Source organism: Tamandua tetradactyla, chromosome 6 (assembly GCF_023851605.1).
Source record: "Tamandua tetradactyla isolate mTamTet1 chromosome 6, mTamTet1.pri, whole genome shotgun sequence".
In the NCBI taxonomy this organism is placed as follows: Eukaryota; Metazoa; Chordata; class Mammalia; order Pilosa; family Myrmecophagidae; genus Tamandua; species Tamandua tetradactyla.
Genome location: NC_135332.1, coordinates 25,989,835 through 26,017,763, shown reverse-complemented (window position 1 = coordinate 26,017,763; position 27,929 = coordinate 25,989,835). Strand labels below are relative to the sequence as shown.

The 27,929-nt window shown below is 40.3% G+C and overlaps 2 protein-coding genes and 1 pseudogene across 2 annotated transcripts; all 3 read left to right on the top strand.

Moving 5' to 3' along the window:
- Positions 1 to 1,877: 1,877 nt before the first annotated feature.
- Positions 1,878 to 1,986, top strand: LOC143689109 (U5 spliceosomal RNA; annotated as a pseudogene).
- An 8,765-nt stretch (positions 1,987 to 10,751) lies between these two features.
- On the top strand, positions 10,752 to 11,408 carry LOC143687441 (uncharacterized). Its single transcript, XM_077164430.1, has one exon. It carries the CDS (start codon positions 10,752 to 10,754, stop codon positions 11,406 to 11,408), a length of 657 nt encoding a protein of 218 aa, XP_077020545.1.
- Positions 11,409 to 26,023: 14,615 nt separating this feature from the next.
- On the top strand, positions 26,024 to 26,699 carry LOC143687449 (uncharacterized). Its single transcript, XM_077164437.1, has 2 exons — positions 26,024 to 26,399; positions 26,464 to 26,699. The coding sequence occupies exons 1-2, from the start codon at positions 26,024 to 26,026 to the stop codon at positions 26,697 to 26,699; spliced, it is 612 nt and encodes a 203-aa protein (XP_077020552.1).
- The last annotated feature ends 1,230 nt before the right edge of the window (positions 26,700 to 27,929 follow it).

The window sequence follows — 27,929 nt, the reverse complement described above, 5'->3', positions numbered from 1 at the left end:
TTTGACTACTGAAAATAGGCCCCAGCTCAGATCAACCTCAAATCAGAGCTAAAGTTATTTTATTTGCCCCAGCGCAGAGGGGGCAGGGCTGATGGGGGAAAAAGTTTGATCAGACAAAAAAAATACTGGAAAAGGTCTGGACCCTAAAAAAAAAAAAAAGAGGGTGCACATAGGACCTGGAGATACATAGAGCAACATACCTACTTATGCAATTGACTAAGAAACGGAGGAACAGAGGTCCTGCTCTGAAAAGAAATTTGTTGTTTTGTTTTGTTTCTACTATTTAACTGCTCATTAGGTATAACTGCAAGTCTTCTCAGGCTCAAAATGCCCCAGGCAAGGGTGGAATTAAGCTTGTCTGAGAGAGAAAGACGCTGGTCAGGTGAAAGGAATTAATTTTCTGGAGGCTGTGCCTTCCCCAGGAGAGGGATGGGGCCCAGCTCAAGTGGAATCCCTCCTTTAACGAATTCAGACCCCAGGGTCTGGAAAAGTTAAGCCATTAAAGCCAGCCTACAAACTCCTCTGTCTCAACCATGCCCACAGTAGGGAGAGTCTGCTGAAGTTAAAGGCTCTCCATCACTTTATGCTGGTGGGAAGCTACAGGCAGACAAGTAGCACATACTGGGCAGGATAGGAAAAACACAGAGCCTAGAGGCTTCATAGGAAAGACTTTCAACCTGCTGGGTCTCACCCTCAGGGAAAACTGAAGCAGGGGACTCTTTCCTCCTGAAAGGAGGTCATTCTAGTCTGGGAAAATCTGACTGGGGTCTATAATATCTAAGTAGACACTTCTAGAGGGGTAAAAAAAAAAGGTTCTATATAGGCAGGACTAAAAACAAGAAAATGAGAACTGAAGAATTCTGATCCATTAAACAAAACCTGTCCTAGAGGTCTAGAATAAGCTGAACTGAATGTCAAGGAATAGATAGAAAACAAAGCCATCCAGCTAGAAAATCCTAGGTAAAAGAGTGAAAACAATCTCCAGGATAAATGTATTTATTTATTTATTTATTTATTTATTTATTTATTTATTTGCTGGATGCCAGCAAAAAGTAATGGGTCATACTAGGAAAATTGAAGATATGGCCCAGTCAAAGGAACAAACCAAGAATTCAACTGAGATACAGGAGTTGAAACAAGTAATTCGGGATGGTCAAACAGGCATGAAAAATCTCATCCAAAATCAAATCAATGAATTGAGGAAGGATATAAAGAAGGCAATGGGTGACCAAAAAGAAGAAATTGAAAGTCTGAAAAAACAAATCACAGAACTTATGGGAATGAAAGGCACAGTAGAAGAGATGGGGAAAAAAACAATGGAAACCTAAAATGTCAGATTTCAGGAGGCAAAATATAGAATTGGTGAACTGGAGAACGGGACATCTGAAATCCAATGAGCAAAAGAAAATATAAGGAAAAGAATGGAAAAATATGATCAGGGACTCGGAACTGGATGACAACATGAAGCGTATGAATTTACATGTTGTGGATGTCCCAGAAGGGGAAGAGTAGGGAAAAGGAGGAGAAAGACTAATGGATGAAATTCCCCCTGGAAATTTCCCAACTCTTATGAAGGACTTAAGATTACAGATCCAAGGAGTGCAGCGTACCCCAAACAGAATAGATCCAAATAGACATACTCTAAGACATTTACTACTCAGAACGTCAGATTCAATGAGAAAGAGAGGATTTTGAAAGCAGCAAGAGAAAAGCAATCCATCACATAGAAGGGAAGCCCAATAAGACTGTGTTTAGATTTCTTAGCAGAAACCATGGAGGCCAGAATACAATGGTATGATATATTTAAGATTCTAAAAGAGAAAAACTGCCAATCAAGAATTTTATATCCAGAAAATTGTCCCTCAAAAATGAGGGGTATACTCTAGTTTCTCTTCAAATCATATAAATCTTTCGCCTTTTACTAAAGATTTCCATGGTTATGAGTCATTGATCAACTTTTTGAAGGCCTTGGTCTTTATCAAGACCCCATGTATGCATTAAAAAAAAGCAGCAATTGCATTTAAGGTCCTTTAATAGTTACTCGTAGTGACAGCAGTTGTGGGCTTTCTTCATCAAAAACCACAGAGTTAATAAAATAAATGACATAGATGTGTAAGAAATTGCGTTAAAAAAAAACAAGGGGGAAATTAAAACACTTTCAGACAGAGAAATCACTGAGAGAATTTGTGGCCAGGAGACCAGCTCTGCAAGAAATACTAAAGGGAGCACTACAGGCAGATAGGAAAAGACAGGAGAGAGAGGTGTGCGGAAGAGTGTAGAAATAGTCTTTCAGTAAAGGTAAAAAGAGACAAAAATTAGATATGACATATACAATCCAAAAGGCGAAATGGTAGAAGAAAGTACTGCCCATACAGTAATAATACTAAATGTTAATGGGTTAAACTCCCCAATCAAAAGACATAGACTGGCAGGATGGATTAGAAAACAGGACCCATCTATATTCTGTCTACAGGAGAAACATTTTAGACCCAAAGATAAACATAGGTTGAAAGTGAAAGGCAGGGAAAAGATATTTCATGCAAACAACAATAAGAAAAGAGCAGGAGTAGCTATAGTAATATTCAACAAATTACACTTCAAATGTAAAACAAAAGAGACCCAAAAGGACACTATGCATTAATAAAAGGAACAATTAAAGAACAAGACATAACAATCATAAATATTCATGCACCAAGCCAGAGTACTCCAAAATACATGAGGCAAACACTGAAAGAGAAATAGACACATCTACCATAATAGTTGGAGACTTCAATTCCCATCTCTCACCAACAGACAGAACATCTAGATAGAGGATCAGTAAAGAAACAGAGAATTTGAATAATACAATAAATGAGCTAGATTTAACAGACATTTATAGGAGATTACACACAAAAACAGCAGGGTACACCTTTTTCTCAAGTGTTCCAGGGTTATTCCCAAGATTAGACCATATACTGGGTCACAAAGGAGTCTCAATAAATTTTAAAAGATTGAAATCACACAAAATGTTTTCTTGGATCATAAAGGAATGAAGTTGGAAATCAAGAACAGGTAGAGGGCCAGAAAATTCACACATATATTGAGGCTCAACAACACACTCAAACAAGGGTCAAGGAAGAAATTATAAGAGAAATCAGTAAAAGTCTTGAGGTAAATGAAAATGAAAACAAAACATATCAAAATTTATGGGATACAGCAAAGGCAGTACTAAGACAGAAATTTATTGTTCTAAATGGTTATATCAAAAAAGGAGAAAGAGCAAAATTCGAGGAATTAATTGTTCACTGGGAAGAACTAGAGAAAGAACAGCAAACTAACCCCAAAGCAAGCAAAAGGAAAGAAATAATGAAGATTAGAGCAGAAATAAATGAAATTGAGAGCGTGAAAACAATTGAGAAAATCAACAAAACCAGAAGTTGGTTCTGTGAGAAAATCAATAAAATTGATGAACCCTTAGCAAGGCTGACAAAAACAAGAAGAGAATGTAAATAAAGTCAGAAATGGAAGATGAGACATAACCACTGACCCTGCAGAAATAAAGGAGGCAATGAGAGGATACTATGAACAATTTTATGCTAATAAACTAGACAATGTAGATGAAATGTGCAACATCCTAGAAAGGCATGTGCAATCATTAAAGTCCCAGTTTGGATTTAGTAGATTTTTAAAGTAGTGTTATTTTGCTGTCCCTGTAAACTGGCAGCCAAATCCAAAGACTTAATGAAATATAATGAGCTTTTGCCTTCAAATATATATATTGAAATATAATGAGTTTTTACCTTCAAATGTATATATATATATATCTTCTGGTGGTGAAAACCAGTATGTTAAAATGCTTCACAAATTGGTGTCACAATCTACCCAGTGTGAGATTTCTCCTGTACCTCTCTAGTTAGTATAAAGTCTGAGTGGTAAAATTTTAGACATTCCTTGAGAATGCAATATGGATATTTTGACTCCAGATTCAACAGGAAGTGAGGTTCTTATTTAAGGAGTGACTTACCTCCCTTTGATAGATGATCTTTATGGCTATAACAGAGGTGATCAAATGGTTGACTAATCTCCAACCTCCTCATTCTTTTTGCTTTTTATAGATACATTTCCATCACCACAAGGGTCCCTCTCGTAGCCCTTGTAAGCCACACCCATGTCCTTCCCACCTACACCACCTTCCTCACCTAATTTCTTTTCCTAAAAATTAATAGTTACATTTTACATTTAAGTCCATGATCCATTCTTTTTTTTTTTTTTTTTTTTTTTTTTTTTTTTTTTTTTTTTAAAGGAAGGAAAGACAGAGAAGGAAGGAAGGGAGGAAGAAAGGGAAACAATTTTAAACATTTTCTTGTTTTATTATATTTTGTTTGTTTGTTTATTTTTTACATGGGCTGGGGCCGGGAATCGAACCGGGGTCCTCCGCACGGCAGGCAAGCGCTCTTGCCCGCTGAGCCACCGCGGCCCGCCCCCCATGATCCATTCTTAATTAATTTTTGTATAGAAGTTGAGACTAAGGTCAAAGTTCTTTTTCTTTTTCTTTTCTTTTTTCTTTTTGCTTATGGATGTGCCATTGCACCAGCACAGTTGGTTGAAAAGTCAATCTTTCTTTTATGGAATTGCTTTTGCACCTTTGTCAGAAATCCACTGGAAATATTTGCATGGATCTTTTTCTGGATTCTATAAATAGACCATTGATTTATGTGTCTCTCCATCCTCCAACACCATATGGATTTGGTTACTGTACTTATGTTGTGAATCTTGAAATTGGGTAGACTGATTCTTACCATTTTAATTTTTTCAGAATTGTTTTAGCTATTCTAGTTCCTTTACCTTTACAAGCAAATTTTAAAGAAACTTTATCTATGTTTAAAAAATTTTTCAGGGATTTTGATAGTTATTGTTAAATCTCTTTATCAATTAGACAAGCATTGACATCTTCACTATATTGAGTCTTCCAATCCATAAACATGATGTTTCTCTGTTCATAGAGATCTTCCTTTCTTCCTTCATCAGCATTGTATAGTTTTTACCACAGAAGTCCTGTACACGTTTTGTTAAATTCACAACTATTTGTTTTGAGAGAGAGAGAAAGATTGTAAATGGTATTTTATTTCTCTGTTTCTACACATTCATTGATAGTCTCTAGAAATACAATAATTCCTGTGTGTTTTCTTGCAAATTTGCTGAACTCATTTATTAGTTCTAGCCTAGCAGATGGTCTGTCCTGGAGAATCTGACACGTACACTTAAGAATGTGTATTCTGCTATTATTATGTGTAGTGTTCTATAATGTCAATTATATCCTGGTGGTTGATAGTAGTGTGGAGTTCTTACATATCTTTGTTGACTTTCTATCTAGTCTTTTATCAATTGTTGAGAGAAGAGTATTGAGGTCTCCAACTGAATTCATGGATTTGTCTATTTTTTCTTTCATTTCTAACAGTTTTTACTTCACATATTTTGTTATTCTGTTGTTTGATTCATAAACACTTGGGATAACTTTATTTTCTTGATGGATTGACTGTTTCATCATTATAAAATGCCCATCTCTGTCTCTGAAATTTTCTTTGCTCAGATGTCTACTTTGTCTGATATTAATGTAGCCATTTTTACTTTCCTTTGATTAATGTTTGCAGGGTCTTTCTTTTTCCATCTTTTTGCTTTCAACCTACCTATCTTACTATATTTGAAGTATGTTCCTTTTAGAGAGCATAGAGTTGGGGCATGTTTTTTTAATCTACTCTGCCAATTTCTCTCTTTCGATTAACATTTTTTAAACCATTTACATTTAATATAACTATTGATATGTTAGGGCTTGTCAAGGTCAGGTTCATGTGTCAACTTGGCCAGGAGGTGGTGCCCAGTCATTTGATCGGGCAAGCACTGGCCTGTCTGTTGCTATGAGGACATTTCATGGACTGAAATCATGATTATGTACGCTGCATCCATGGCTGATTGCATTTGTAATCAGCTAAGGGGAGTTTCTTCTTCAATGAGAGATGCTTAATCTAATCACCAGAAGGCTTTTAAGGAGGATTCAGAAGAGATGGTGACTCTTCCTGCTTCGGCCAGTGAGCCTCTCCTGTGGAGTTCATCCAGACCCTTCACTGGAGTTGCCAGCTGCACAGCCTGCCCTATAGATTTGGACTCTTTTATCCGCATGGTTGTTCAGCCAGCCTCTCCTGAGAGTTCACTGAGGAACTTCATCAGAGTTACCAGTTTACGGCTTGCCTTAGCTATTTTGGTCAAGTCTGATGGTAACAAATTCTCTTAATTTTTTTTTTCCATCTGAGAATGATTTTTGCTTCATTCCTAAAGGATATTTTCACTGGGTAAAGAATTCTGAGCTGATAGATCTTTTCTTTTAGCACTCAACAAACTTTTGGTCACTTCCTTCTAGGCTCCATGATTCTTCATGAGAAATTTGCCACCGTTCTCATCGCTTTTCTGTACCGGTAGAGTGCCTTTTTTCTGGCTGCTTTCAAGATTTTTTTCTTTCTCTTTAGTTTTCAGAACTTTCATAATCATGTTTCTTGGCATAAATTTATTTGGACTTATCCTGTTTAGGTTTTGCCCAGTTCCTTGAATTTGCAGTTTTATATATTGTGCTGGTTTGACACTGTTAATTACCCTCAAGAAAAGCCATGCTCTTCTAATCCAATCTTGTGGGGACAGAACTGTTGTTGGGTGGGGCCTTTTGATAAGGTTGTTTTCACAGAGTTGTGACCCACCCAGTTCAAGGTGGGTCTTAATCCACTTACTGGAGTCTTCTTTGAAGAGAATAAAAGAGAAAAAACATAGAGAGTGCTCAGAGCCAACACAGAGAGGATGGAGATGAAACCAAGTGGAAAAAAACAAAGATTTTGGAGAGTGAAAATGCCCCAGGAGATACTAAGCTAAGAGATGAAATCCAGAGTTTGCCCCAGAGAAGCTAAGAGAAGACCCACAAATGCTCAGAGAAAGAAATCACCCCAGGAGTTGCCAGAAGGACCCACAGGCACTAAGAGAGAAATTTGAAACCAATCCAGGAGAGAAGGGCCAGCAGACTTTGCTATGTGCCTTTTTATGTGAGAAAGAAACCCCAGTCATGATCAGCCTTTCTTGAGTGACAGTATCCTCATGTTGATGCTTTAATTTGGACATTTTCATGCCTTAGAAATATAAATTTGTAGCCTAATAAATCTCTTTGTAAAAACTAATCCATTTCTGGTATATTGCATTCTAGCAGCATTAGCAAACTGAATGTATGTCTTGCCAAATTTGGAACATTTTCAACCATTATTTTTTAGTATTTTTTTCAGACTTAACCCTCTTTCTCTTCTCTTTCTGGAACTCTGATTACATAAACATTAGATCTTTTGTCACATTCTCACATGTAGCTGAGGCTCTGTTCATTTGTTTCAGTCAATTTTCTCTGTGCTGTTCAGGCTGGGTAAGTTCTATTGCTCTCTCTTCCAGTTCACTCGTACTTTCTTTTGTCACCACCATTCTACTTTTGAGGCCATTCACTGAGCTTTTTATTTTGGTTATTGTATTTTTCAGTTCCAAACTTTACATCTGGTTCTTTCTTCTTTCTAATATTTCTTTGTTGAGATTTTCTATTTTTTTCATTCATTTCAAGAGTATTTGTAATTGCACATTGAAGCATTTTTATCATGGCCTTTAAAAATCTTTGTCAGATAATTCTAACATTCTGTCACTTGGTGTTGCCATTTATTGAATTTACTTCATTCCATTTCAAATATTTGTGGGTTTTGTGTGTTGAGTTATTTTTATATTAATACCTGGACATTTTTATATTGTGTTATAAGGCTCTGGGTCTTATTTAAATGTCTGTTTTAGCTGGTTTTCTCTAACTCCATTCCAGCATAAAAACGGGGAAGTAGGGCACCAAATTATTGTTTCCCAACTCAGCCTCCATTGATACCCAAAGCAGGGAAGTTCCTTATTACTGCTGGACAGAAGTGGGAGTTCTGGCTTCCCGCAAGTTTTCAAGTGATTTCAGAAGAGTGGCTTTTTTACCACTGGGTGATGTTGAAAGTCCTGACTTTTCATTAGACCTTTTCTGACAACACCACAGCAAGGGTCATAGGCGACCTCATTACAGTTCCACAATGATGGACATCTAGCCTCCCCACTTGGCCTTTGCTGCCATGGATGAGGGTGGGGCCACAGTTTTTTCTGTGGTGTTTGGTTAGAGTAGAATAGTTATTTCTAAAAGTTTTTCTTCTTGTTAGGCTTCCCCTTTCCTGGTCCTTTTGGCAAGAGCAGACTTTTGTTGGGACATTTTTACTCTTTTTCTGTTAAGTTTCTGGGTAGCTGGCTTCTTCAGCTCAAAGTCTGGATTATACAAAGGAAAAAAAGTGTCCAGGAAACTTACACCATATCATTCTTCAGGTCCTGAGGTCCCTCTCTACCTTCTTCTCTACACCTTTCAGAGTTGTTCTAGTTTGCTAAAGCTTCCAGAATGCAACACACCAGAAATGAATCAATCTTTAATAAAAGGAAACTTATTTAGTTTAAAAATGTATAGTTCATCAGAGGAAAGGCAACTAACTTTCATTTGAAGTTCTCTGTTACGTGGGAAGGCACAATGCAACTTCTGCTGGCCTTATCTTCTGGCTTCTGGATTCCAATGGTCTTCCCTGGGACAATTCCTTTTGCATCTCCAAATATCCAGGCTAAGCTATGAGTGCTGAGATGAGGTATAGCTGAGCTCCTTGGACTGTGCTGTGTTGAAAACTCTTTTGACCTCTCTTTTTTAAGCCTCCAGCTAATTAACTTAAACAACACTCATTATGGAAGGGACTCCCTTTATCCGACTGCAGATACAATCAACTATAAATGAATTTCACATGCTAATGATTCAGTCCACAGCAACAGAACTAGGCACCATCACCTAATCAAGTTGACACCTGAACCTAGCCACCATGCGTGTCTTGTTATGTTTGTATTATGTACAATTTTCAGGAATTTTATAGAAAAAATATTCTCTTTCTTCTAAGTTTGGAAACCTTTATTTGTATTTTAACTAAACCTCATCAATATTTGAAAGAGAATCTACTGAAGGCTATTAGCATTATAAACATGAATAAGAAAATATTAATGAGAACCTATCAGAAATCAGAATAGTTTTAATATCCTGGTTCTTATAATTGGACTATGTGATTAAATAAATACATGCTGAAGTACTTAGGGATAAAGGCGAATTTAGTGATAGAGAGTAAAACTGCAACTTACTCTCAAATGATTCAGGAAAACCTAGTAGTAATATGTTAAGGAAAGCATAGTAAAATGTTAACATTTGGGAAATCTGGATGAAGGTAATGGGAATCCTTTGTAATATTTTCAAAAGCTTCCTATAGGTCTGAAATTTTTCCAAAATGAAGAGTAAATAAAAATGAATTTATGGTACGGGTAGAGAGAACCAAGCATAATATTAGGTACAAACAGAAGAGCATATAGATATTAGAATGTACAAAAGATGGGATAAATTATAGAAAATATACTGACACAGAAGACTAAACTTGAATAACTCATAATGTAAAGTATAGAAGATATTAACTGAGTGACAATGAAAATATTACATATCAAAACTTTGGGAGGCTGTAAAATTGATGTGTTAACTAAATTCATAGATTTAAACAGTTAAGATTAAAACCACAAATTAATTGAGCACCCACCTTATGGAGTTAGAAAAATAAAACTAGCATTACCCAAAAAATCATAAATTAATTACAGTGCAAATTAATGAAATAATTAACAAAGATACAGTAGTGAACATCAACAGAGCGAAAATTTGTTTCTGTTTTTTTAACTAAAAAATTGATAAAATACTGTCAGAAGTGATAAAGAAAAAGAGAGAAGACAGAGTTAAATAATACCATGGGTGAAATGGGGACATATCTAAGAATGAAGCATAAACATTCATTGATTAAAGCTGTCAACAAGGTATCCACAATGGGACAGATAAAATTGGATTCCAAACACACATATGTACGAAGAGTCAATTCTAGGAATATTAATGACCTAACATTAAACAACAAAACTTTAAAACTATTATTAGATAATACATGTGAATGACTTTTGATCTTGATGTGGGGAAATATCTCTTGACCAGGACAAGAACAGTGAAAAAAGGGAAATACCTGGGGAAAACGTGGGCTTCACCTCATGTGCCACCTGTCCAAGGATCTTAGCCCAGAGTTGATTGCTGTCCTGCAAATAGTTGTTTTTTAAACTTCCACAATTTCATTATTGCTTACAGCAAAAGGGTAAAGTCTATACTTGCTTTCATATTACGGTGGAATCAGAAGGCTCCCTAAACCTGGTTTTAACTCATCACCATGACTCATCATCATCACCTCTCTTCAGAGGGTGATGATACTTACATTACTTCCCAATGTAAGTATCAAAAGGGAAAACAGATGCAGACTGACACCGGTGACATCCAACTGGCTTCACAGTGCTTAATGACTGTATTTCTCATTTATGAAAAATAGTCTTGTTTTTGCTATCAATTAGGAAAACAAACAAATCAATTTCCCTGAGAAAATTCTTAATGCTTCAGGAATAATTTCCTCCTTGGGCCATTTCTCCCATGGGACATGGAAAACAAAGCACGCAACAACAAGGAAAAGTTCTGCTCATTGGCCCCAACATTGGGGATCCAATGCATAAAAGCCCCGGAAGAGAAGGAGGTGTCAGAATCTGGGAAAGTCACCTTGAACAGGAACCCACCCTCCACAACTGACACCATGTGCCACTCATGCTGCTCCCCTTGCTGCCAGTCCACCTGCTGCAGAACCACCTGCTGCAGGACCACCTGCTGCCAACCCACCTGCTGTGGGTCCAGCTGCTGCCAGCCTTGCTGCCGTCCAACCTGCTGTCAGACCACCTGCTGCAGGACCACCTGCTGCCAGCCCACGTGTGGGACCAGCTGCTGCCAGCCTTGCTGTTGCAGCACACCCTGCTGCCAGCCCACTTGCTGTGAGTGCAGCCCTTGCGGGTCCAGCTGCTGCCAGCCTTGCTGCCGTCCAACCTGCTGTCAGACCACCTGCTGCAGGACCACCTGCTGTCAGCCCACCTGTGGGACCAGCTGCTGCCAGCCTTGCTGTTGCAGCACACCCTGCTGCCAGCCCACTTGCTGTGGGTCCAACTCTTGTGGCTCCTGCTGCCAGCCTTGCTGCCGTCCAACCTGCTGTCAGACCACCTGCTGTAGGACCACCTGCTGCTGCCCCAGCTGCTGTGGGTCCAGTTGCTGCCAGCCTTGCTGCCACCCCTGTTGCTGCTACACAACCTGCTGCCAGCCAGCTTGCAGTGGCCCCGTGTACTGCCGGAGAACCTGCTACCACCCAACATGCTGCTGTGTGCCTGGTTGCCTAGCCCAGGGCTGCGGCTCCAGCTGCTGCTAATCTTATTTCCTTCCATCCTGTTGTGTGTCTAGCTGCTGCCAGTCTTGCTCCCGCCCTGTCTGACATTAGACCACCTGCTGCCGCCCCAGATGCTGCAGAAGCCCTTGCTGTGTGACCAGCTACTACCAGCCTTCCTGATGCTGATATTCTTCTGAAGACCTACCACCTACCACATTCTTACTTTCCACCAACCATCCCTGGTCTTGCGATAGAATTACTACCCAACTTTAGCCACCATCAATTTTTCTTAGTCATCTTGTAAAATGTCTTGGAGTCTTCTTGGTGGGGTGTAGACTACTTTATTCTGATTTTCTTCTCTTTCCTGTTCGATCAGTATTCAAACTCCTATTCTGCTTTATCTTTTCTTGACCTTGAGTCATGTTCTCAGACATGGAAATGCAATCGTCACCGTCTCTAGCAACCAAAAAAAACCACACAAACAATAACCTTGTAAGTTCTCTTCTCAACTCTCCTCAATGATAAATAATAAATATTTCTAAATGTACTCATTGTTCCTGTGGTCTGCTTTTCATTTTATGTTCACTTTGAATTGACTTCCTAATTACAGAGCATCTTTCTGTTTATTTCCTAATAAAATCCTTACTACTTTGCATCTTTTCCTGCATTGTAGTTTTTCTTTTTCTTTGTAGATTCAACTAGGTATTGTGTCCCTAGTTGTGGACCAGTTACTGTATTCATATGGGGCCACAGAAATAAACAAGATGCCCAAGAGACTGATCCTTATTAAGTTTGCCGGGGATGAGCATAAAAAGAAACTCTACTTCCCCGGGAGTGCAGACCATAAACCAGATTTCAGCTTATGGTACGACACTGTAGAAAGACAACAAATAAAGAAAACACTTCCAGAATAAGCCCATGGATCCGATTTCTATGTACAATATTTAGAACAAAATGAACAGATGTTCATTTGCTGGTGCCTGCCCATGCAAAAAAAGAAAAAGAAAAAAGAGGAAAGGCGAACATTTATGAAATAAATCAACTGTTAAAGGGCTTGAATATATTAAGTAATTTTCCCAAGGACTCCTGGTGGTGAATGAAGGCATCAATAAGGAGACTCTACATTTCAGAATTCAAAATTCATGGCAATTTTGAAGCCATAGAAACAGCAGGCTTCTGTCATCTTAGCATCTTGGCTAAATCGCTCCACCAAGTTTTCATTTACCATGCCATCACTTGCTGCATAGAAAGCCAGACCACGTGACATAAAATATCTCTCTCAGACTTCAAGGCATCCCAGTGCTGAATGGCCTTGGAAAGATCCAAAAGGAAGCCTCAGCTTTCTTATCCATCTGCCAAATATCATGGTAATCGACAGGAAAGATGACAAAGTGCGGGGGTCGGGGTGGGGGAGGAGATTTGCTCAGAAGTGGTTCATCTTCCACGCTGGGGGCAGGTACCTTAGTTTCCTCCGGCCTGGCGGGCTCCTGGAAGATCTTGCCGGCGGTCTTGCTGACTAGGACGCCGGGGTGTGTTCTCCTTGTCCGCCAGGCTGAGCCCGTTCAGGGCTGCGGGCAGGAGCTGCAGCTGGGCCGCCAGCGTGGCGAGCGGGCCGCGCACAGACAGCGCCACCGCGGCCGGGAGCCGGCGGCACTGCGCTAGGGCCATTTTTAATTTCCACATGCCAAGGACCATCCTCTCTCTCTTGTTGTCAGATTCTGTGGCACCTTCATAGTCCCAAACTTGGCACTTACAGAGTGTCAGTGTACATTTTCATTGAGTTCACGGATACCATGACGTTTAAGGACAAATCATGACAATACCTGTAATAAAAGTCTAATTATATTTTTAAGGTACTGAGGATTTGTTTCCCAATCTCATACTCTCAAAGGCAGAATGTAAAACTCAGTGGGGTGCATCTGTCTTTAGAAATTTACAGTGGACCTCATGTTTTATATGTCTGTTTATTGGAGACCATCTGTTTTCATCACTCTGCAGTGTGTGATCCACTATTTTTCCACAAAAAAACCACAATTTTTCCCATATGTTCCCTGCAGTGAGTTGTGCTGATTCTACTAGACATCAAGTAATTTCCTCTGGCTATAATCTGAGTTTGAGTGATAAAGACAATTTCACATTTATGAACTCTGGAAAAATATAATATTGCTATGGAAATGATCAAGTACTAATTTCAGAAAATTGGTCTGTACTCTGTTGCATCTTTAAAGTAGATTTTTTTTTAGAAAAAAAAGCTTTTGTTTAAAGGAGATTTAAAGAAAAAAAGCTCAGCAATTTGGTTACAAGTTTTTCCATGGAAATCTTCCAAGGCACATGCATCAGAAACGGAGACTTCGGCTTCTCTGTGTAAATGAGAACATTTCCCCCTGAACCCACACTCTGCAATAGCACTGCTTGTTCATTTTATGGGGCACTAAAGTGCCTTCCAAAACATCAATGCAGGTAGTAACCCAAGTAAAACTGAGTCACAGAAGAATGGGGAATCCTGGCATAGTCACAGCTAACTCATTTAGAGAACATGAAAGAAGAGCCTAAGAACAGGAGAAGAAATTAAATGATTCCCACGTTAGTGAACAGGGGTAGAAGTTTTACCACTATTAAGAAAGACAAGTGAGATCAAAGATATGTAGTTTTATGATTTCTAATAAGAAATTACTTGTCAGAGATGTGTGTGGATTAAATGCATGAAATTCCAATATCTTCTTATGCTCAACTCTAGAAATGAGGTGACACTCAAGAGTACCCAGTGTTAGAAGCTCCACTCTGTAATCTCCATGAAGGCTTGAGAGGTAAAAATCTAACAAGTACCTCATGAGGTACCCGAGAGACTAGGCAGACTCATTCACACAGATGTTGTATTTTTCACATGAAGGAAGGACTCATTGACTCTGACCACTTATCCTCATGGTTATGGGTGGCATAACCATGTCCTTAACTTTACCTTGAAACCCTATGAAATTTCCTGTTTACTGTTACAACGTTCTTTCAAATTCTTTCTTCCTTTTATGAAAATTATTTTAATATAAGCTAAGTAAGTTCAAAAAATTTCCTAGGGAAGTTATTAGCAAGTGCAACAATAAGAGAAAAGAATCAAGCTCAGTATTTGGTATAAGCATGTAGAAAAATTAAACCCATGGTAGATGGGGAAATCCTAGAAGAAACATAGCCAAGGAAGAAAGTACTGACAAAGGATGAAACAATGAGGAAAATAAGAAACGAACAAATAAACAGAATTGGTTATCAATTCTGTTAATTATCATTAACAATCAAATGAGAACAATGAATATCAAAATTCATGGGATAGAATCAGAACATGTATCTTAAATAATATAAGCCAATCAAATCCAGCATCATATGCAGATGATCATAACCGCACTTGATAATTTTCAAAACTGCACATTTGGTTTGTCAACATGCATGCCAACATGATTAATTGAACATCAATCTTTTTTTTTATCACATTTACTTCAGAAAGTGCAATCCCCATGAAATTGTCTCAATAGGCAAAGAAAATGCATTTTATAAATGTTATCACATTTTGATGATTAAAGATCTTAGGAAAGTGAGGGGGCGGGCGTGATGCAAGGGTAGTTCAGTGGTAGAATTCTCACCTGCCATGCAGGGGACTGGGTTTGATTCCCAGCCCATGCACTTCCCAGATAAACAAATGAAAAACCAAACAAACAAAAACTCAACAAATGGTGCTGCAATAAGGGGATACTTGCAGGAAAAAGAATGAAATGTGACCCCCCACCATAAAGCATATGAAGAAAAAAGATCTTAGGAAATTGGGATTAGAAAAAGCCACCTTGTTCTGATTTTTTAAAGATTACAAAAAAGACAGCAAACATCATGCTGAAAAGTGAAATGTTGAAAATGATCACTCATACCAAGAGTAATATAAAAATGTCAACTATACCATTCAGTCCAACATTGTACCGAGCTACTAAGAGTGGATGTGACGGCTTGACATTATGTGCCCCAGAAAAATGTCTTAACCTTAATCCACACCTGTGAGTGTGAACCCATTGTAAAGAAGACCTTTCAATAAGGTTCTTTTTAGTTAAGGTGTGGCTAACCGAATCAGGAAGGGTCTTATTACTGGACACCTTATAGAGAAGGTGACAGAGAGACATCCATGGGGGAAGGAGAAATCATAAGTCAAAGGGGCCCGGAGGAGGAAGAGGAAGGTATGGCCCTGTGCACTGCCATGTGACAGAAAAGCCCAAGACCAAGGGTCACCAGCAGCCAGACCAAGAGCAGGGCAGTCTCTGGAGAGGAAGCACTGTGTTGGCGAAGACGAATTTGGAACATCTCCTAAAGTCAAAGCCTTCAGCCAATAAGTCCCCATTGTTTAAGCCAACCCATTGTAAGGTTTTTAGCAGACAGCAAACTAAAACTGTGCAATAGCGAGAAGAAAATGATATAAAAAGAGACTGCAATGAAATGAATAAAACGAACCTAACCTGTCAGTGACACAACTGCAGGTTAAATTTCCACAATAACTTATTGATAATCCAAGAGAAAACATAGGGAGTTTGAAAAAAAAAAGCAATATATATATAAATGAATTTTTCACATATCAGAAATAAGTTAAAGTAGAATTTAAAATGATAGCATCTATAATAAAAAATATAAATTACCTCAGAATAAGTCGAGTGAAAGAAGGGACAGACCTCTAGAAGAGAGTTGAGAACATTATTTTGAAAAAGCAATGCTCACCTAGTACAATGATGATGGTGAGTTGTACAAAATGATTTTGTACAACGAGCTGTGCAAAAATGATTTGGCAGCACTATTTTTCATATTCCTGAACTGCAAACAACCCACATGTCTATTGATGATAGACTGAACAAATAATGTTACATTAAACCAGTGAAATATCACAAACAAGGAGGATGAATAAACTACAATGACTGCAAAGATGAATCTCACAATTGTAATGTAGTGAGAAACAAGACAATTATATGAGTTCACTTTAAACAACTTCAAAAATAGGCAAAACTTTGGTTAAGGATTGTAAATACTAGAGAGATTAAATTTGTAGGTGAGGGAGGTGGTATAATTTAAAGGGATTAGGGTTTAATTATTTTCCTTAACCTGGTCTTAGAGTCATGGGTGTGTTATCTTTGGAGTAATTTAAGTTTAAAATAAGGTAGAGCTCAAGGATACTTTAGGTTTAGGCTGTATTCTAATTCCTTCATTAAAAATAATTGTGGGTTGTGGGTGCGGGTGGCTCACGAGGTTTCTGGGTGCTGGGGCTCAGGGTTAGGACACAAGTGGAAGTTCATCTAGTTTGCATGAAGCTGCCACAGTCTCATCACCAAAGCCCCACAGTGTTGGGGCAAAAAGGAGGGTTGGTACCCAGGATGTAAAGTGCTTGATGCTTACTGAATATCAGAGTAATGCTTCCAGGTCTACTCGCTGGTTTTGCTTCTGATTTGCTGTATGGAAGACAGTATGGCAAGCATCATCTCCCCAAGTATTCTTTGATAGATTTGGGATGCACTGGAAAGGTTGGTCGCCATAGGGAAAATAAAAGATTTTTACCGCCTTAAATTGGACTTTTGTGGGTGAACAGGCTTAGATACAGGCAGGGACCCAATCTGTAACTGGGAACATATCAGCATCACGCGTCCTCTCCAGGGACACTTGCAAATCTAAGCACAGCCAAAGGGGCAAAGCTGGGGAGAGAGGACAGTTAGGACCCTCCCAGGCCAGCAGGGACGATCACATGACACACGGTGACTGTACAGTATGAGGATGATGATGTGACCACCTTCCTCATAACTGAACAAAAGTTTCTATAAATGTCTCAATTAAGAAAACGATTAAACACTTATTTTCAATAGATTCATAGCATTTTGAGGAAAACTTCCTCCTTGACGATTCTATGGAAAACAATGTCAACAACATGGAAAAGACCCTCTTATTGGTCCACATATTGGGGTCTAGTGTATAAAAGGCGTAGGCTTTAAGGGGTCATCATATTCTGGGAAACACCTGTGAACAGAAAACCTCCCTCCACACCTGACACCATGACCAATTCCTGCTGCTCTCCCTGCTGCCAGCCCACCTGTTGTGGGTCTAGCTCGTGTGGATGCGGCTGCTGCCAGCCCTGCTGCCGCCCCACCTGCTGTCAGACCACCTGCTGTAGGACCACCTGCTGCCGCCCCAGCTGCTGTGGATCCAGCTCTTGTGGCCAAGGCTGCTGTGGGTCCAGCTGCTGCCAGCCCTGCTGCCGCCCAACCTGCTGTCAGACCACCTGCTGTAGGACCACCTGCTGCCGCCCCAGCTGCTGTGGATCCAGCTCTTGTGGCCAAGGCTGCTGTGGGTCCAGCTGCTGCCAGCCCTGCTGCCGCCCCTGTTGCTGCTACACAACCTGCTGCCAGCCAGCTTGCAGTGGCCCCGTGTACTGCCATAGAACCTGCTACCACCCAACGTGCGTCTGCGTGCCTGGTTGCCTAGCCCAGGGCTGCGGCTCCAGCTGCTGCTAACCTCGCTGCTGCCCTACTACTGTCAGCCACATGCTGTAGGACCACCTGCTGCTGCCCCAGCTGCTGTAGCAGCTCCGCTTGTGTCCAGATTCTGCCAGCCTTTCTGCTGCTGACAAAGAACCCCATCTGCACAGATCAACCTTCTCTCAACTCACCTACCATTCCTGGGACAAAATCACCCCTAGACATTACTGACAACTAGCATGCTCACAACACAATTGAGTTATTCACCTACTTGTCTAAAAGCTCGTGAATCAGCTTGATGGAGTGTGGACTATTTCACCCTCATCTTTCTTCCTTATGTCTCCTGGATCATATGCTGGCTTCTTATATTCTTGATATGATGTAATATCTTCGGGTTTGTCTCTGAAGTCAAGAAATTCACTTGTTCCCTCTAAGTAACTTAAAAAAAAATTTCAGTTACATTGTTCATGTTTTTGTAATTGATTATAGTCTTCATAATCATATTTACTTTGAATATACCCATGAATCTTGCATCCAGCTTTCTTTGTTTCATGGTCATTTTCAAGTGTCTCCTTTGATGCCAGAAGTCTTAACTACATGTTTCTAAATAAATACTGTACTATTATTCATCCAAATTGTGTTTCTTTTTTGTTGTACAGCCCCACCTGCTGTCTGACCACCTGCTGTAGGACCACCTGCTGCCGCCCCAGCTGCTGTGGCACCAGCTCTTGTGGCCAAGGCTGCTGTGGGTCCAGCTGCTGCCAGCCCTGCTGCCGCCCAACCTGCTGTAGGACCACCTGCTGTAGGACCACCTGCTGCTGTGGCACCAGCTCTTGTGGCCAAGGCTGCTGTGGGTCCAGCTGCTGCCAGCCCTGCTGCCGCCCAACCTGCTATGGCACCATCTTTGACATTACCTATTCTCTGCCCCATTAAGGTACTCAGTAAATATTACATCCCCCTTCAGATAAGAAAATTGACTTGCGTAAAGTCATGTATGTAAACATACACAAAATCAGATTTGGTGCTGGGTCTTCTGTGGCGGGTTGAGGACTCTTACACTTTTATCTCATAATAAGTAGAAATGACACGGCAGACGGAGCACTAGCATGATACATTCTTTTGTTTTTGTTTTGTTTTTTACATGGGCAGGCACTGGGAATCGAACCCGGGTCCTCTGGCATGGCAGGTAAGCATTCTTGCCTGCTGAGTCACCATGGCCCGCCTGCATGATACATTCTTGAGCATCATTTCTGTAAGGGATATAATAAAAAGCCTTTGGATATGCAGAAAATGTTATTGTGTACAAAGCTCTTCCCAAATCAGTGATCCACACCCCTGTGTGCAGTAAAAATATGTTAGGGTATCAGATCTCTTTATATACAGGGAGGCGTTCCTTGTCTCAGGCTCTTTCCAGGCACTGATGCAATTCATCCGCCTTAACTATTTTGAGAATCTGTCTTGTCCTGAGGACGGTGTGGCTCACCTAAAGGAATTTGCTCCTTGGTCCTATGCAAATCAAATTCTTATGTGACCTCCTTCAACTTAGCACATGTCAATAGACTAAAAGGAATTAAGTAAATCCCTGCAAACCCTAGACCAGATATTGGGTTCCACTAACTTTAAATGAATACATACTTAGGAAAGCATTACTAATAAAATTAAGTAAGGATAACTGTCTGTGATTGAAAACAGCACAATGAGCACCTATGATTTTGATCAATTCACAATCTCTGGACCATCTACACAGTCTAAACCACCACCTCTGTTTATTCAGGTAAAAATGAAGCGTCTGAGGGAAATAAAACTCATGATTACAGGGGAAACAGAAGTATTTAAGAAGACAAATTAGAAGGACCTATGATTCATCAGAGTTATGACACACACAAAGCTGGTGCTTTTAGTCCTGAACAAAAGATACCACATACACATTCACGATGGTAAAGCCTGATGCTGGCTTGGGAGTAATTGAAGGGTTAGAGCCTTTCAATTCAAAATACATTAATGAAACCTCCAACTTTCCTTGGCACCTCCTTGAGAGTAATAGAAGTTCAATGGGATAGTTTATAGCACATACGTGAGGGAAACACACCAGCATCCAAAAGTATGGATGTGGAAGGGTTTTTAGAGGCTGCCAAGAGTCTGAACTTGCTACCTGCTGATTCTTGATGAGTAAATGGGTGAATAAGATGAAGAATTAAAATGTTCTGGGTTGCCCACTACTCACTCGGTATTGAACTGGATGCTCTATATAGATTATCTCAAATTCTTGAACAAGCATGCAATGTAGTATTAAGGTTCGCATTTTAGAGATGTGAAAATCAGGGCTAAGAATATTAAGTTAATTTCATGTTATGATTTCACCCATGTTCTGTGCTGAGAAAAACATTCTTATACCAGTTTGAATTTATTATGCACCACCAAAAAGCCATGTTTTAATCCTGATCCCATCTTGAGAGCAGCTGTTTCATTTCATTTTGATTCAATATTGAAGGATGGAAACTTTTGATTAGATTTTCGCCATGGAGATGTGACACTCCCAATTGTGGGTGTGACGTTTTGATTAGCTGGAGAGGTAACTCCACTCATTCCAGGTGGGTCTTGGTTATTTTACGGGAGTCCTTTAAAAGAGGAAACATTTTGGAGAGATCTCAGATCTAACAGAGAGAGCTGATAATGTTTGGAGATCGGGACAGAAATAGCCTGGGTGCTAAGCAGGACTTACAGAAATAGCCAACAAATCTCTGGCCACAGCAAAATACTAATTAACAGATGAATCCCAGAGTTTTGTCCTGGAGCAGCTAGATGAAGGCTCACAGATGCTTAGAGGAAAGACCAACGGCTTGGGACTAGCACATGCCTTCCGCTTCTTGAGCCAAGGTGTCTTTCTCTGGATACCTTAGTTAAGATATATTTATGGTCTTAGAACTATAAACTTTCAACTTAATCAATTTCCTTTTTACAAGCCATTCCATTTCTGGTATATTGCTTTCTGGCAGCTTTAACAAACTAAAACATTTATTTATTAGGGAAGTAAAATTACCTATTTTATAAATATATTTATTTATAAAATATATTTTATATTTTTATAAAATATAAAATTTTATAATTTTATAAAAATGAAATAAATGTATTTATTTATAAAATACATTTTATAAATAGTAAATTATTAAAATATCATTTATTAGGGAAGTAAAATTACACTGGTATGGAATTGGGGTAGTGGAACAGAGAAGGTTGCATCAGTAAGCTACCTATCTCAGTGGGCAACTGAAGTTTCAATAAGAAGAATCTATCAGATTGGACAGTTTGCAAGGGCAAATTATTTTCTGCACTTGCTTAAGATCTACTAGGAGCACAGGTGAATGTATTAGAAGATGGACATTAATATGAATACACTAGGATGCAAGTCATGTCAAACCAAATGTACAGTCCATCCTTTGCTCCACAGTTTCAGTTACACACCATGTTAAGTTTGCTCCAGCACGTCTTTCCTACTAAAGGTGTTGTGTTGCCATAATTATGATCTAAGAAAAGAAAAGGAGTAAGAAGGAAAGGAGGAGAGGGAAGAGAAGGAGCAGACTAGAAGGAGGACGAGTAGAATAAGGAAGGAAGGGGGAGGAAGAGCAGGAAGAAACAAGGTGGAAGAAACAACAGAGGGAGGGAGAAAGGAAGAAAAGAAAGAAAAGAAGGAGAGAGAGAAGAAGAAGAGAGAAAGAAAGAAGAAAAAGCAGGAAGAGTGGCAAAAGAATAGTGAACAGCTATAGTTATTGCTGCCATAATAAAGTGTAACTGACACCCACAATCGTCCTCTTCCATGAATTCTATTTAAGGGCATCCTCACCTACCGGTATCTTCCATGCCTGCGACTCCACAGCTCCCTAAGCATCTCTGGCTTCCCTAATCTCTAACTTGATTGATTGATTGCTACACTTCTCTCTCTCTGAATTTTATAAAAATTCAAGGACATTGAAAGGCACAATATTTTTAAAGAAAATTTTATGGTGCCATGAAGTGACGCTATTGCCTATTCCCACCCCCTATTATTGACCCATAGTATTAGTGTGGTACATTTGTTAATGTTGATGAAAGAATATTAAAATATTACTGTGAACTATAGTCCATAGTTTGCAATAAGCTGTTATTTTCCCCATATACTCCTCTATTATTAACTTCTTGTAATAGTGAACTGCAATTTGTTGCAGTTCATGAAAGAACTTTTTGATATTTGTACATTTAACCTCAGTTATAGTTCACAATAATATTTACTGTCTATACATTCCCATGTTTTAGCCTCCAACTTTCCTTCTGGTGACAAACATGACTCTAAACTTCCCCTGTCCACCACATTCGCACACCATTCAGTACCGTTAATCAGGCTCACAATTATGTGCTATCATCACCTGTATTCATTTCCAAAAGTTTGGTTTTCATTATCCTGACAAATATGCCAGGGTCTGAACTTCATACCTGAAGACTCAGAAATCAGATCTTATTTACATACAATGGATGAGCCCCTTTCCTGGGCTCAAAAAATTTTATGAAAGCCCCACCAAATTAACACGTCAATTTGTTAATTAAAATTGTAACTGTGTAACTGAAGTTATAAAATGACTGGCCTTTTTGACCAGTAGTGTTTTCTACACATGCATGCAGAAAGAGAAGTCAAATAAGAGTTAGAAGTTTCTTTTCTGAGCGAGGAATCAGGAAAGCATACATTAAGGTGTGGAGGGCCAGGAGCAATCAATCAGGCCCAAGCAGGGAGAGTCCCCACACCATTGGGGTGGAATGTCCCCGACAGTTAAACAATAACCGATGCTAAGAAACTGTGGGAATGGGGTAGGTTTTGACAACGGCTAACAGCATTCTTCTGCTTCTGTGAACCGCTTGCTTGCTAGCAACTGCAAAAAAAAAAACCACAGCATGATTTTAGCCTTTATAAGCACACCTTGAAAACCTCTAGGGGCTGCTCTCTGAACCTCTTTCTTGGAGGTTTCTGAGGCAGTCAGCGGCCGGCTAATAAAGACTCCAAATTGGCTTGCAGTTTTGAATTGTGTGGTCTCTCTTTCGGTGTGCCCCACAACAAAGGATGGAATGTTTAGTGGCGTCTGATGGATTCATATAAAAAACATGCTCTGGTCTTAGGAACAGGAAGACTCAAGGAGCAATGGCCCTCTCCCCTGTGAGGTGTGTGGCTGGACAGTGTCCGTATTTGCATCTGTGCCTCTCTTTACCCTAAACGACTTCCAGGATAGACTCCCCCCAGCTTCAATTCAAGAATACACTTTCATTTTTCACAAAAGCCTCAACCAGCCTAGATTAAACTTGGCTCATCTTGAAGCCATCCTTTTATCTTTAAGTTGCCTTTGCATAAATTGGCTCTATCCTCGTCTATAACATTTTTATATTTCTTGTTCCAAGGGAAATGCTCTCTCTCTTCTTTCTGAGTTGTATAGCAGCTTCACAGGCCTCAGACTGTGACATATCCAAGGTGCTAGTGTCATCTACCATTGGGTTTATTCGTGCCATGTCGCTTAAGAGCCAATTAGATATTACACATCATAGAACTCTAGTTATATTTTGAGATAACTCAGGATTTTCCCCAACTCATACTTCCAAAGTATAACTGTAAAATTCAGTGAGATATGTCAGCCTTTAGAAAGTTGCTTTGGCTCTCATGCTTTATGTGTTTCTTTATTAGATGATAACCTGATATCATCAGTTTGAAATGTGTGATCCACTAATTAGGTCAGCCTCCAGGTTCCCTTCAATAAGTGAGCTGATGCATCCATGTACTGAATAAATTTCTCTTTCTATGATTTCAGTTGAGTGATAAAGGCAATTCATATCTTCCCCGGAATAATATAATTGTATAGAAATGACCATATATTCATTTCCGAAAATTATTCTGGACTCTGTTACCTCTGATCATATTATGTCACAGAACTCAGCCAGTTGGTTCCAAGTTTTCCCACAGAATTCCCCCTGAGGCACAAGAATGGGAAATTGAGCCTTGGGCTACACTAGTGTACCTGTGTAGAAGAGAACAGTTGTGCCCTGAACCCACACTCTGCAATAGCACCGCTAGTTCATTTAATGGTGCACAAAAGTGGCTTCACAAACGTCAGTGCAATCAGTAACATCAAGTCAAACTGAGTCACAGGACAATGGGGAATCTTGGCATAGTCTCAGCTAACTCAATTATAATATGAAAGAAGAGCCTAGGAACAGAAGGAGAAATTAAATGATTCTCATTTGGTGAACAAATGTGAAAATTTTACCACTATTTTGAAAGAGAGGTGTTTTAGTTTGCTAAATGCTGCTGGAATGCAAATATACCAGAAATGGAATGGTTGTTAAAAAGGGAATTTGTTAAGGTACAAGTTCATAGTTCCAAGGCCATAAAAAAATCCAAACTAAGGCATCCCACAAAAGATATTTTGACTCAAGAAGGGCCGATGTCTGTCACACACCTGAGAAGGCACGTAGCTGGCATGTGCTGGTCCTTGCTCCCAGTTCCATTGCTTCCAGCTTCTGATTCCAGTGGCTTCCTCTCTAAGCATCTGTGGGCTTTCACTTAGCAACTCTGCAACAAAACTCTGGGTTCTGGCTGCTTAGCATCTCAGGGGAATGCACATGGCAACATCTGCTGGGCTCTGCATCTCCGAAGGTCTCTGTTGAGGCATCTGCTCTGTCAGCACTCCAAGCCTCTCCAAGTGTCTGCATCTCTGTCAGCTTTCAAGCAACTGTGCTTTTGCAAAATGTTTTCTCTCTCAAAGGACTTCAGTAAACTAAAGAAGACCCACCTTGAAAGAGCAGAGTCACATCTCCATCTAATAAAAAGGCAACAGCAGGTGGTCCAATGGTGGCTCAGTGGCAGAATTCTCGCCTGCCATGCTGGAGAGCCAGGTCAATTATTGGAGCCTGTCCATGTTAAGAAAAAAAAAAAAAAGGCAACAGCTACAATTGGGTGTGTCACATCTCCATGGAAACAATCTAATCAAAGGATTCCACCCTACGATAAAGGTCTGCCACCTACAAGATTGGGTTAGGAGAGAAAACATGGGTTTTTTTGAGGTACATGACAATTTGACATCAGCACGAGAGACTGTAGATGTTTAGTCTTATGAATTCTGATATTAAATAACTTTTCAAAGATCTGTGCAGACTAATCTCAACATAATTTAATATCTTCCTATACTCAGCTCTGGAGATGAGAAATACTCAGGGGCAGCCAGTCTGAGAGCCTCCACTCTGTAACTTACATGAGGACTTGAGACGTATGACAAGTTTCTCACCATGCATGACAGAGGCTGCGCAGTCTCATTCTCGTGGATGGTGCATTGTTCCCCTGAAGGAATGATTCATCCCCTCTGACCTCGTATCCTCATGGCTACGGCAGGGCTAATCATACCCTTGACTCTATCTTGAAAGTCCATTGAATGTCCTGCTTACAAAAATACAAGATTCTTTTAAATGCTGTCTTCCTTTTATGAAAATGATTAGAAGGAAACTTATTAGCAGTAACAATAAAATATGGAACAGATACACGTATTTTGTATAAACATATAGAAGAATTAAATCCACACTGTATGGGAAAATCATAGAAGAAATACAGCCAAGGAAGAAAGGACTGATTTAGGTGATGAAACAAAGAGAAATTGCTATATGGAAAATAAAAGATTTTTACCGCCTTAAATTGGACTTTTGTGGGTGAACAGGCTTAGATACAGGCAGGGACCCAATCTGTAACTGGGAACATATCAGCATCACGCGTCCTCTCCAGGGACACTTGCAAATCTAAGCACAGCCAAGGGGGCAAAGCTGGGGAGAGAGGACAGTTAGGACCCTCCCAGGCCAGCAGGGACGAGCACATGACACACGGTGACCGTACAGTATGAGGATGATGATGTGACCACCTTCCTCATAACTGAACAAAAGTTTCTATAAATGTCTCAATTAAGGAAATGATTAAACACTTGTTTTCAACAGATTCATACCAATTCGAGGAAAACTTCCTCCTGACGATTCTATGGGAAACAATGTCAACAACATGGAAAAGACCCTCTTATTGGTCCATCCATATATTGGGGCCCAGGGTACAAAAGGCGTAGGCTTTAAGGGGTCATCATATTCTGGGAAACACCCGTGAACAGGAAACCTCCCTCCACACCTGACACCATGACTCATTCCTGCTGCTCTCCCTGCTGCCAGCCCACCTGTTGTGGGTCCAGCTCGTGCGGATCCGGCTGCTGCCAGCCCTGCTGCCGCCCCACCTGCTGTCTGACCACCTGCTGTAGGACCACCTGCTGCCGCCCCAGCTGCTGTGGCACCAGCTCTTGCGGTCAAGGCTGCTGTGGGTCCAGCTGCTGCCAGCCTTGCTGCCGCCCCAGCTGCTGTGGATCCAGCTCTTGTGGTCAAAGCTGCTGTGGGTCCAGCTGCTGCCAGCCCTGCTGTCGCCCCTGTTGTTGCTACACAACCTGCTGCCAGCCAGCTTGCAGTGGCCCCGTGTACTGCCATAGAACCTGCTACCACCCAACGTGCGTCTGCGTGCCTGGTTGCCTAGCCCAGGGCTGCGGCTCCAGCTGCTGCTAACCTCGCTGCTGCCCTACTACTGTCAGCCACCTGCTGTAGGACCACCTGCTGCCGCCCCAGCTGCTGTGGATCCAGCTCTTGTGGCCAAGGCTGCTGTGGGTCCAGCTGCTGCCAGCCCTGCTGCCGCCCCTGTTGCTGCTACACAACCTGCTGCCAGCCAGCTTGCAGTGGCCCCGTGTACTGCCATAGAACCTGCTACCACCCAACGTGCGTCTGCGTGCCTGGTTGCCTAGCCCAGGGCTGCGGCTCCAGCTGCTGCTAACCTCGCTGCTGCCCTACTACTGTCAGCCACATGCTGTAGGACCACCTGCTGCTGCCCCAGCTGCTGTAGCAGCTCCGCTTGTGTCCAGATTCTGCCAGCCTTTCTGCTGCTGACAAAGAACCCCATCTGCACAGATCAACCTTCTCTCAACTCACCTACCATTCCTGGGACAAAATCACCCCTAGACATTACTGACAACCAGCATGCTCACAACACAATTGAGTTATTCACCTACTTGTCTAAAAGCTCGTGAATCAGCTTGATGGAGTGTGGACTATTTCACCCTCATCTTTCTTCCTTATGTGTACTGGATCATATGCGGGCTATTACATTCATGATATGATATAACGTCTTCAGGTTTGTCTCTGATGTAAAGAAATTCACCTGTTTCCTCTAAGTATCATAAAAAAAAATCAGCATGCATGGATAGTCAGTGATATAATGCTCAACTTTCATGTGGGAGACAGGTTCAAAAACCGGACCATGCACCAAAAGTGGAAAAACAAGCAAATTTCCGTTGCATGTTTTCATTTTTTGTAATTGTTTATAGCCTTCATAATCACATTTTACTTTTAATATACCCATGAATCTTGCATCCAACTTTCTTTGTTTCATGATCACTTTCAATTGACTCCATTGATGCCAGAAGTCTTAACTAAATGTTTCTGAATAAATGTTGTACCATTATTCATCCAAATTGCATTTCTTTTTTTCTTGTACAGCCTTTATTCATATATTGCTTACCATCAGCATTACCTATTCTCTGCCCCATTATGGAACCCACTAAATATTACATCTCCCTTCAGATTAGAAATTGACTTATGTAAAGTCATATATGTACAATCTCAGATTTGGGCTCGGTCTTCTGTTTCTGGTAGAGGTCTCTCACACTTTCATCTCAAAATAAGTAGGAATAACACTTCAAATTGAACCCTAGCAAGATGCACTCTTGAGTGTCATTTTAGTAAGGGATATAGTTTCCCTTGCATATTCAGGTAATGTTTCTGTATGCAAGTTTTCCCAAATCAGTTTCCCACACCAAGAGTGTGCAGCAGTTATTTATTAGGGTATCAGGAGCTGTATATGAAGTATCTCTTTAATACAGGAAGACTTTTCTTGTCTCAAACTCTTTCTAGCCACTGATGCAATTCATCTGCCTTAAATATTTTGAGGCTCTATATTGTCCTGAGGACAGACTGGCTCACCTAAATGGACTTGCTCCTTGGTCTT

Coding starts and splice junctions, on each gene's coding strand:
- LOC143687449 (XM_077164437.1), top strand. CDS start 26,024: ATGACTCATTCCTGCTGCTCTCCCTGCTGCCAGCCCACCTGTTGTGGG. Junction 26,400..26,463: donor AACGTGCGTCTGCGTGCCTG/GTTGCCTAGCCC, acceptor TACTACTGTCAG/CCACCTGCTGTAGGACCACC.
- LOC143687441 (XM_077164430.1), top strand. CDS start 10,752: ATGTGCCACTCATGCTGCTCCCCTTGCTGCCAGTCCACCTGCTGCAGA.